This window comes from Pristiophorus japonicus, chromosome 9 (genome assembly GCF_044704955.1).
Source record: "Pristiophorus japonicus isolate sPriJap1 chromosome 9, sPriJap1.hap1, whole genome shotgun sequence".
In the NCBI taxonomy this organism is placed as follows: Eukaryota; Metazoa; Chordata; class Chondrichthyes; family Pristiophoridae; genus Pristiophorus; species Pristiophorus japonicus.
This window is the reverse complement of record NC_091985.1, coordinates 50,258,403-50,270,479: the sequence shown is the minus strand read 5'-3', so window position 1 is coordinate 50,270,479 and position 12,077 is coordinate 50,258,403. Positions and strand designations below refer to the sequence as shown.

At 46.9% G+C, this 12,077-nt stretch overlaps 1 protein-coding gene across 1 annotated transcript; it reads right to left on the bottom strand.

The window, feature by feature from the left end:
* Nucleotides 1–4,144: 4,144 nt before the first annotated feature.
* LOC139273890 (uncharacterized) lies at nucleotides 4,145–6,103 on the bottom strand. Its single transcript, XM_070890964.1, has 3 exons — nucleotides 5,993–6,103; nucleotides 5,394–5,550; nucleotides 4,145–5,104 (listed from the first exon to the last, which is right to left on the bottom strand). Exons 1-3 carry the CDS (start codon nucleotides 6,101–6,103, stop codon nucleotides 4,317–4,319), a joined length of 1,056 nt encoding a protein of 351 aa, XP_070747065.1. The 3' UTR covers nucleotides 4,145–4,316.
* Nucleotides 6,104–12,077: the final 5,974 nt, after the last annotated feature.

Sequence of the window (12,077 nt, the reverse complement as noted above, 5' to 3'; positions counted from 1 at the left end):
CCTCATAGAAACATATAAAATTCTGACGGGGTTAGACAGGTTAGATGCAGGAAGAATGTTCCCAATGTTGGGGAAGTCCAGAACCAGGGGTCACAGTCTAAGGATAAGGGGTAAGCCATTTAGGACCGAGATGCGGAGGAACTTCTTCACCCAGAGAGTGGTGAACCTGTGGAATTCTCTACCACAGAAAGTTGTTGAGGCCAATTCACTAAATATATTCAAAAAGGAGTTAGATGAGGTCCTTACTGCTAGGGGGATCAAGGGGTATGGCGAGAAAGCAGGAATGGGGTACTGAAGTTGAATGTTCAGCCATGAACTCATTGAATGGCGGTGCAGGCTAGAAGGGCCGAATGGCCTACTCCTGCACCTATTTTCTATGTTTCTATGTTTGTGCTGCAGCTTTTACATACATAGTCTTTAAAGCGGCACTGGTGAGCCCTGTGATTCCCTCCACAACCCCAGCATGGTGCTACTCGATTAGCCCCTCTTGACGGACTCTGAGTTAAGGGACTTGGGGGCCTGTTCTCTCTTCCCTGAGAGGGTTCGTGCTCTACAGTCCAGCCTCTAAACGGAGCCACTCTGTGCACAGAACCTGCCGGGTTTGAGTCCTGAGGGCGAGTCATCTTGCTAGAACCGCAGTCACGAATGACTAGCTCACAGAGATGGGCTTCTGCAGTGTGACTGCGGTATCTGCCAACAGTAGCTTATGAAGAAGGCCCTCATGGCCAATTCCAATGGCGAAAATGTCCCACAGCACTTTGTTGAGATGGTCGGCGAACTCGCATAGTGCCGCAAGCCTCCTGAGGTCTGCGGCGTACTTCGCAACTTCCTGGCCTTCGGTGGGTGTAGAACCGGTGTCTGGCTGTTAGGATGCTCTCCTTGGGCTTGAGTTTCTCATGGATCAGGGTTCCGAGTTCCTTGTACGACTTGGTCGTTGTCTTCGCTGGTGCCAGCAAGTCCTTGACGAGGCCATAGACGGTGGGCCCACAACTGGTTAGCAAGATAGCTCGGTGCTTATCAGCCAGTGAGGCCGGGTGTTCTCCTGCCAGGTCATTTGCTGTGAAGAAATGTTCTAGCCTCTCCACAAAGATGTCCCAATCGTCACCATCGGCGAACTGCTGCAACATACCAAAGGTAGCCATTTCCGCATGAAAGTTCATAATCTCATCGCCAATTGTTGTGTCCTTAGCTGCTCTAGCAATGACTCCATGAGGCAATGTGTTGTACTTGAACTGTAGTGACCTTAGTTCTTTATTCGTTAACTCCAGAGTGAGGATCACACCTGGTGGCCTGCCTTTTATACTGGGCCAGGCACACCTGTACAGGTAACCTACGGGTCTCCCACTGCTGTGCCCTCTGGTGGCACACCTTGTGATAGTACAAACAGTAGTCATGTAGGATACGTGACAATGTACCTCATTAAAAAGGCACATTCAACCAGTTTGACAACATCAAGCTGCATTGTGAAGTGTGTCACCTGCTACTGTGCAGTTTGTCAATGCCAGGCCAGATCTTGTCTGTTGCCTCTTGGTCTGTCTCAGCAGCAAGAAACAGCAGAATAAGATACCTCAGAGAAGGACAATCATTAGAATCAGAGAATGGTTACAGCATGGAAGAAGGTCATTTGACTCGTCGAACCCGTGCTGACTCTCAGCTAGTCCCACTCACCTGCCTTTTTCCTGTAGCCCTGCAATCTTTTTTCCTTCAGATACTTATCCAACTTCCTTTTGAAAGATAAAATTGAGTCTGTCTCCACCACCCTTTCAGGCAGTGCATTCCAGATCTTAAACACTCGCTGTATAAAAAGGATTTAACTTATGTCGCCTTTGGTTCTTTTGCCAATCACCTTAAATCTGTGTCCTCTGATTCTTGACTCTTCCGCCAATGGGAACAGTTTCTCTCTATCTATTCTGTCCAGACCTCTCACGATTTTATACAACTCTATCAAATCTCCTCTCAATCTTTGCTGCTTGAAGGAGAACAACCCCAATCTATCAATGTAACTGAAGTCACTCATTCTTGGAATCATTCTCATCAATCTTTTCGTAACCTTCTCTAAGGCCTTCACATCAGTCCTTAAGTGTGATGCCCAGAATTGGACACGGTACACCAGTTGGGGCAGAAACAGTATTTTATACAGGTTCATAATAATTTCCACACTTTTGTACTTTATGGGCTAGGCTTTCCACTTTTTTTTCATCGACACCACCCACTTAACGTCCATTTTAACACTGAGATGAGGTATAACGCCCAGATATCGCCCATTTAGCAACAAAATGGAAATTAACGCCCTTGTATCGCTCACTTATCACCCAGCGTTACTTTCGGCATGTACTTATCGCCGAGAAATAATAATACCGTCCGCCCACTTTTTTTTGCCATAAAAATCAAAATGGGCGAAATTAACAGCCATAATATCGCTGAGCGTTACTTTCGGCACCTCGCCCACACATCGCCGAAAATATTGCCGCCGAAAAATCTGCTGAGAAAAAGTCGCTCTCACCTGAACTAAACCCAGCGGTATGGACGCTATTTTGTAAATCGGAGGTCGGTTCATATAAAAGGCTGCTTCAACTTCTGGGGAGTTTAGATGTACTCTGGAGTTCTTTTAAGGTGATTTGAACATCTGAACAAACATCTTATCATTCTGTGGACGATTTGAATTTATTTTAGGTGTTTTAGTAGGTAAATTTATTGTTTATGAACAAGAGGTATAATACTGATTGTGATTGTAATGGGGCCTGTAATTTCTCAGCCTGTCTTGATGACTACGCACATGCTGCAGACTAGAGATGGCAGAAGGTCTATTCAAGAGCATTATGTGCCCATTCAAAGAGGTGGCAGACTGAGGAGGAGGAGAACTTACACCCCATGCACTTACAGGGAGAAGTGGTCTTATCTGAACTTGTCCGATAACACATGCCTGAGAAGACTGTGCTTCCGGAAAGAGGTTATCAATGAGATATGCCAGCTCATCAGGGGAGATGTGCAGACTGCCAGCACCATCAGAACTGCACTGTCCGTTGAGGTCAAGGTCACTGCGGCACTTGCCTTCTACGCATCGGGTTCCTTTCAGCCCTCAGCTGGCAACATTTTTGTTATATCTCAGCATGCCACACATTGCTGCATTTCACAGGTCACTGAAGCCCTTTACGCATGCAGGATGGACATTATCGGCTTCCCTATGACCAGGGAGGCACAGACTGAGAGGACTCTAGAATTCTCCAGAATTGCAAACTTCCCCAAGGTGCAGGGAGCAATAGACTGTACGCACATCTGCATGCGGAACCGAAAGGGATTCCACTCCCTGAATGTGCAACTCATTGTCGACCACCAGCAAATTATAATGACAGTAAATGCAAAATTTCCGGGCAGCATCCTTGATGCTCACATCCTGCATGAGAGCACTGTATTGGACATGTTTACCAGTCAGCCACAAGGTCAATGCTGGATACTTGGTGACAAAGGATATGGCCTCGCCACCTGGCTGATGACCCCTCTGCGTAACACCCAGACAGAAGCCGAGAAGTGATTCAACGAGAGCCAAAGAGCCACACGCAATATCGTCGAGACTACCATTGGAGCGGTTTAGATGCCTGGACCACTCAGGAGGCGAGCTACAATACTACCCTGAGCAGGTAGCTCAATTTGTGGTGCACAACTTGGCTATCAGGAGGGGACAAGAATTGCCAGAAGGGATTGCCGGTCCACTTCAGGAGAGAGAGGAAGAGGAGGATGAGGAGGTGGATGCTGACCTTGGACCAATCAGACGATGAAACCATGCCCCTGTCCCCCTCTTGACAGCAGGAAAGGGCTCGTGGTGGCTATACAGCTGCAAGACTCTTACGCCAGCAGCTCATAAATGAGCGCTTTGCTTGAAATAACGTTGGTGGTATTTACAAAACTGCAAAACTGCTGTGTCTGCAGCTCATACATGAATGCTGTGCTTTATCTTTATGACAGTTAAAGTTTAAGTTGATTCAAGTGACATTGAATTATCCCCTTTCATGTTAAGGAATCACCAGTGTGTAACGGTGCAGCCATCTGAGACAATGTGAAATATGTGAAATAAAAATTTAATGAGAACATTTGTTTAATATCATAATTGTAACTGTAAAAAACACCCCACTCCACAACAAATTTATAACATTTATATCATTCATTAAATGTTTAACATTTCCAACAACACTTCATAAACATTGAACACAAATGCAAAAAAACAAGATGCCCCGCCTCCCCCCTTTTCCCAAACCTCGCAACAAAATAGCAACAACATAAAAATACTGTGACCAAGACAACACCTGCGGCCATGCACCTCACTTTCCTTTCTCCCCCCGCTTCTCCTTCCCACCTCTACCCCTTCCCCTCCTGACTCCAAGCCACCTGGCCGAGGAGCTCCTCAGGCGCTGCTTCATTGAGACGGGTGGGGGGGGGGGGGGGCGGTGGAGGGATGACGACAGAACTGCTAGTTGGATGGATACGGGAGAGGACAGTCCCAAGGTGGGAACGTGCTCTGAGCCAGAAGCAAGATCTTCCTCCTGGCTCTCATGTGTTGTTGGCAATGGGGGTGCAGTACCTCTGCCACCAGTGCTCCTGGCTATCACCTTCAGAGCCTCCGCCATCTGTGGTACGTACTCGCTCATGGTGGCGGACATGCTGGTCAGCTGGTGGGATATGCCCCCCATTGTCTGTAGGAGCTGCTGACCTACATCAACACTCCTTCTGGACAAGTCTACCATGTCCACGCTTAGATCTGCCGCTCGTGGAGCAGACCTGCTCCGTCGAACCAACCTCCGCGTGATCGGCGCCGTCCTGGAGACATCTCGGGTGCCCTGCGGCAAGGTGCTTGGGCCCGGTACCTCCATGGTGGAAGAGAGAATGGCCGCAGGAGCACCAGATGTCATGGGTGTCGACTGCATTATGTAGCTTGGCGATGCAGGTTCCTCGAAGTCTGCACTGTCATCCGTGGAGAAGGTACCCTGCAACTCCACGGGCGAGAATCGGGGCTCCTCAGCACCAGATGCACAATCGTCCGGCGAGTCCGGCCCCAGACCCCCAGCTTCTGGGCTCGGTGGTGTTGCATGCAGCTGCACTACTGGCTGAGCTACAAAACATAAATGGGGTTATTAGAGGAGAAGGGGGTGCTCGGGTCACAAGGTGATTCCAACGCTACACAGAGTATATGCACGACAAAAGCACCACCGCTATCAAAATCATCACAGACATTACATTTCATGACCATCACCAAATTCTGCATTGCAATGATACTCATGAGGCCATCATTATTTAGAGAACACTTCTTTCAATTAATATATCCTTATATTATTGGTCGGATATGAGTTGGTGTGACATCTGTTGACTTTACATCACGCAATGGTGTATACTTTACTCACGTGGCATCACATCAGGTTCCGCAGCTGCATGCATGGCCGACCGGGGGTGGCTCCCCACTAGTGTCAGCACCCACTCCTCGATGTCGGTGAGCTCGATGATGACTGGTGACCCGCCACCCGTTTGCCTCTGCTCGGCCCTATTCTTCCAAAGTTTCTTCTGTAAAAGGTAACATTAGCATGACATGGCATGAGATCATTGTGTGAGATCATTGCTAGGTACTGTCACAGAGACTGATGCAACACATAACTGACAGATGTAATCATGATTATTATGATCATTATCATTCTTTACCAAAAGACGTACATCGTAAACGCAGGCATCACATCTGATTTTAATCAATCATTACACTTACAAATAAAATTATATAAATATATAAGTACATGTAAATAAATGTAATATTTACTCTGGCAGATCCGACAAGGTCATTCCAGTGCTTGTGACACTGGTTGCCCTCACGCACCTCGTTGGTCGCCAACGAGACCACCTCGGCTATGTCGGCCTATATCTTCTGGTAGACCTTTGAGGTGGGCTTTCCACACACACCCTGGGTCAACTGACCCCAGCATGACTCCACCTGCTGCAGAAGGGAGGCAATTACCTCGTCGGAGATTCTCCTCGCTCGTTTGCATCCTCCCAGTTGTTCCTCTCCGACCTCACTGCTTTCACCAGCATCCTCAGTCTCCACAGCATGCTGTGTCACCTCCTCCATCCCTTCCATTTTAAATATATTTTTTCCGCCAAAATCTCCGTGGGAACAACGTTCTTTGTGCTCACAAGTCTTTTTGCTACTGGTAAATCTCTCTCCTACCTCCCACAACAGCCAAACAAGCACACAACACACCCACACACGCTTTCAGTTCCTCTCTGCTCCCTCTCTCCCTCTCTCTCTCTTCTGCGCATGTATGGATGAGCCCTGACCTCCTGAAACGCGGGAAACGACCGTTGCCAGAGCGTTGCTATGGACGGCAACACTTTATGGCAGAAGGTCAAAAAATTTAATGCTAATGCCCATTTCAGATCGCTCGCGGTAACGCCCATTTTATAAAATGGAAAGTTGTGGTTTTGAAAATGGCCGATAATCCGGCGATCTCAAAACCCATATTTACCACCAACGCTGGAAATAACGCCCATTTTTGGGCGATCTGCATAAAAGTGGAAAGTCTCGCCCTATACCACTATTTATGAAGCTCAGGATCCCATAAGCCTTTTTAACCACTTTCTGAACCTGCCCTGCCACACTTACCCCAGATCTCTGGTCATGCACCCCCTTTAGGATTGTACCATTTAGTTTATATGTCCTTTCCTCATTCTTTCTATCAAAATGCATCACTTCACATTTTTCTGCATTAAATTTCATCTGCCACGTGTCCGCCCATTCCACCAAACTATCTATGTCTTCTTGAAATCTATCATCTCCTCTCACTGTTCACTCTGCTACCAAGTTTTGTGTCATCTGCAAATTTTGAAATTGTGCTCTGTACACCCATGTCCAAGTCATTAATATATATCAAGAAAAACAGTGTTCTTCGAACCGACCCCTGGGGAACACCACTGTGTACATTCCTCCAGTCCAAAAAACCGTTCACCACTACTCTGTTTCCTGTCACTTAGCCAATTTCGTATCCCTGCTGCCACTGTCCCTTTTATTCCACGGGCTTCAACTTTGCTGGCAAGCCTAGTATGTGGCACTTTGTCAAATACCTTTTGGAAATCCATGTACACAACGTCAACCGCATTGCCCTCATCAACACTCTCTGATACCTCATCAAAAAATTCAATCAAGTTGGTTAAACACGATTTTCCTTTAACAAATCCATGCTGGCTTTCCTTAATTAATCCACACTTGTCCAAGTGACTGTTAATTTTGTGCTTGATTATTGTTTCTCAAAGCTTCCCCAGTACTGAGGTTAAACTGACCATCCTATAATTGCTAGGTTTATCCTTGCACCCTTTTTTGAACAAGGGTATAACATTTGCAATTCTCCAGTCTTCTGGCACCACCTCTGTTTCCAAGAAGGATTGGAAGATTTCTTCCTTCACTTCCCTCAGCATCCTAGGATACATCCAGTCCTGGTGACTTATCTACTTTAAATACTGCCAGCTTTCTAGTACCTCGTCTTTATCAATTCTTATCCCATCAAATATCTCCTCTAACTCCTCCTTTATTTACTATGTCAATGGCAACATCTTCTTCCTTGGTGAAGACAAATGCAAAGTACTCATTTAGTATCTCAGCCATACCCTCTGCCTCCATACATAGGTCTCCTTTTTGGTCCCTAATCTATTTATATGCCTATAGAAGACTTTTGGATTACCTTTTATGTTGGCTGCTATTCTATTCACATACCCTCTCTTTGCCCCACTTATTTTCTTTTTCACTTCTCCTCTGAAATTTCTATATTTAGCCTGATTACTGCAGTAGATTACAACACTGTGTTTTCATTTCTGGGACCAGATTGACAGGTGAAATTCTCCACTCTGTCCACCAACCACAGGAATCAAAATGAGTTTGGTCAATCCTCAACTCAAGTCCTAGTGGGCATGAATCACAGAAAAAAAACCTCTTCATATTTATGTACTAATTGATGTTAAATTAGCAGTCTCACTCAATGGCCCAACAGATGGCAGTTGAAAGGGGGAAAATAATTACTGGTATTGTAAGTAGGAAGTACACATCGGAGATTTGGACAAAGGAACTATTGGATAGAAAATCTGATGCACACCTCCTGATATAACCAGGAACACATTGCAAAATTGTGCACTCCGGAACAGTAGCATAGTGGTAATGCCACTGGACGAATAATCCAGAGGCCTGGACGAATGATCCAGAAACATGAGTTCAAATCCCACCACGGCAGCTGGGGAATTTAAATTCAGTTAATTAAATAAATTTGGAATAAAAAACTAGTATCAGTAATGGTGAGCATGAAACTACCGGATTGTCGTAAAAACCCATCCGGTTCACTAATGTCCTTTAGGGAAGGAAATCTGCTGTCCTTACCTGGTCTGGCATATAAGTGATTCCAGACCAACTGCAATGCAGTTGACTTTCAACAGCCCTCTGAAATGGCATAGCTATGAAAAATAGTAAGAATAAAACCGGCTGCGGATACGACAACGGTACACCCAGCCGAGATGACTCTGCAAAGACCTTCTCACCAACATCTGCCGACTTGTGCCAAAATTGGAAGATCTGTCCCACAGACTAGTCAAGCAATAGCCTGACAGTCATGCTCGCAGAATCATATCTTTCAGCCAACATCAGAGATTCCTCCATCATCATCCCTGGGTATGTCCTGTCCACCGGCAGGATAGGCACACCAGGGGTGACAGGACAGTGGCATATAGTTGGGAGGGAGTGGCCTTGGGAGTCCTCAACATTGACTCTGGACCCCATGAAGTTTCATAGTTTCATGTCAAGCATGGGCAAGGTAACCCTGCTGATTACCACCCACCGCCCTACCTCAGCTGATGAATCAGTACTCCTCCATGTTGAACACCATCTGGAAGAAGCACTGAGAATAGCAAGGGCACAGAATGGATCATAGAATCATAGAAATTTACAGCACAGAAGGAGGCCATTTCGGGCCATCATGTATGCGCCGGTACAAGAGCTATCCAGCCTAATCGCACTTTCCAGCTCTTGGTCCGTAGTCCTGTAGGTTACGGCACTTTAAGTGCACATCCAAGTACCTTTGAAATGTGGTGAGGCTTTCTGCCTCTACCACCCTTTCAGGCAGTGAGTTCCAGACCCACACAACCCTCTGGATGAAGAAATTTCCCCTCATATCCCCTCTAAACCTCCCCCAAATTATTTTAAATCTATGCCCCCTGGTTGTTGACCCCTCTGCCATGAGAAACAGGTCCTTCCTATCCACACTATCCAGGCTCCTCAAAATTTTATACACCTCAATAAGGTCGCCCCTCAGCCTCCTCTGTTCCAAAGAAAACAGACCCAGCATCTCCAATCTTTCCACATAGCCAATATTCTCCAGTCCAGGCAACATTCTTGTAAATCTCCTCTGCACCCTTTCCAGTGCAGTCACATCATTCCTGTAATGTGGTGACCAGAACTGCACACAGTACTCCAGCTGTGGCCTAACCAGTGTTTTATACAATTCACATCCTTGCTCTTGTAGTCCATGTGTTAACTAATAAAGGCAAGTATTCTATATGCCTTCTTAACCACTTTATCTACCTGGCCTGCTACCTTCAGGGATCTGTGGACCTGCACGCCAAGGTCTCTTTGTTCCTCTACACTTTTCAGTGTTGTACCATTTAATGTGTATTCTCTTTCCTTCTTTGCAGATGGCACTAAACTGGGTGGCGGTGTGAGCTGTGAGGGGGACGCTAAGAGGCTTCAGGGTGACTTGGACAGGTTAGGTGAGTGGGCAAATGCATGGCAGATGCAGTATCATGTGGATAAATGTGAGGTTATCCATTTTGGGGGCAAAAAAACAAAGGCAGAATATTATCTCAATGGCAGCAGACTAGGAAAAGGGGAGGTGCAACGAGACCTGGGTGTCATGGTTCATCAGTCATTGAAGGTTGGCATGCAGGTACAGCAGGCGGTGAAGGCAGCAAATGATATGTTGGCCTTCATAGCTAGGGGACTTGAGTATAGGTGCAGGGAGGTCTTACTGCAGTTGTACAGGGCGTTGGTGAGGCCTCACTTGGAATATTGTGCTTAGTTTTAGTCTCCTAATCTGAAGAAGGATGTTCTTGCTATTGAAGGAGTGCAGCGAAGGTTCACCAGACTAGTTCCAGGGATGGCTGGACTGTCATATAAAGGAGAGACTGGATCAACTGTGTCTTTATTCACTGGAGTTCAGAAGAATGAGAGGGGATCTCATAGAAACGTAAAAGATTCTGACGGGACTGGACAGGTTAGATGCGGGAAGAATGTTCCCAATGTTGGGGAAGTCCAGAACCAGGGGACATAGTCTTAGGATAAGGGGGAGGCCATTTAGGACTGAGATAAGGAGAAACTTCTTCACTCAGAGAGTTGTTAACCTGTGGAATTCCCTGCTGCAGAGAGTTGTTGATGCCAGTTCATTGGATTATATTCAAGAGGGAGTTAAATATGGCCCTTATGGTGAAGGGGATCAAGGGGTATGGAGAGAAAGCAGGAAAGGGGTACTGAGGGAATGATCAGCCATGATCTTATTGAATGGCGGTGCAGGCTCGAAGGGCTGAATGGCCTACTCCTGTACCTATTTTCTATGTTTCTCCCAGCGGGGAGTGAGGAGGCAGAGCGGGACGTTGCTGAGGCCTACAAGAGGCCCAACAGGAGCATTGGCAGTTCGGGAGGCCAGCGGGGAGTCAGCTGGTGCAGCTGCAGCAGGGTGAGAAGGCAAAAAAGTAGAAAGAAATCAAAAGGTGACGTCACAGCCAAGGGGTAAGTGATTGGTAAGTAGTTTTTCTTTTTCTTTTCGACATCAGTAAGCAACCTTAAGCATTGTTGTTGCCAATTTAAGTTTATCTAAGGGTTAAGACATGGCAGGACAGCTCGGACATGTGTTATGCTCCTCCTGTACTATGTGGGAAGTCACGGACGCTTCCGGTGTCCCTGACGACTACGTGTGCGGGAAGTGTATCTGCCTGCAGCTCCTGACGGACCGCATTGCGGTACTGGAGCTGCGAGTGGATTCACTCTGGAGCATCCACGATGCTGAGAATGACATGAATAGCACGTTTGGTGAGTTGGTCTTACCGCAGGAAAAGGGTACACAACCAGATAGGGGATGGGTGACCAACAGGAAGAGCAGTGCAAGGAAGGTAATGCAGGGGTCCCCTGCGGTCACCCCGTTACAAATCAGATACAGCGGTTTGGGTACTGTTGAGGGGGATGACTCATCAGGGGAGGGAAGCAGCAGCCAAGTTCATGGCACCGTGGCTGGCTCTGTTGCACAGGAGGGCAGGAAAAAGAGTGGGAGAGCGATAGTGATAGGGGATTCAATTGTAAGGGGAATAGATAGACGTTTCTGCAGACGCAACCGAGACTCCAGGATGGTATGTTGTCTCCCTGGTGCAAGGGTCAAGGATGTCTCGGAGCGGGTGCAGGGCATTCTGAAAAGGAAGGGTGAACAGCCAGTTGTCGTGGTGCATATGGGTACCAACGATATAGGTAAAAAAAGGGATGAGGTCCTACAAGATGAATTTATGGAGCTAGGAGCTAAATTAAAAAGTAGGACCTCAAAAGTAGTAATCTCAGGATTGCTACCAATGCCACGTGCTAGTCAGAGTAGGAATCGCAGGATAGCTCAGATGAATACGTGGCTTGAGGAGTGGTGCAGCAGCGAGGGATTCCTGGGACATTGGAACCTGTTCTGGGGAGGTGGGACCAGTACAAACCGGATGGTCTGTACCTGGGCAGGACCGGAACCAATGTCCTAAGCGGAATATTTGCGAGTGCTGTTCGGGAGGAGTTAAACTAATATGGCAAGGGGATGGGAACCTATGCAGGGGGTCAGAGGAAAGTAGAATGGGGGCAGAAGCAAAAGATAGAAAGAAGAAAAGTAAACGTGGAGAGCAGAAAAACCGAAGGCAAAAAGCAAAAAGGGTCACATTACAGCAAAATTCTAAAGGGGCAAAGTGTGTTAGAAAGACAAGCCTGAAGGCTCTGTGCCTCAATGCGAGGAGTATTCGGAATAAGTTGGACAAATTCACTGCGCAGATAGCAG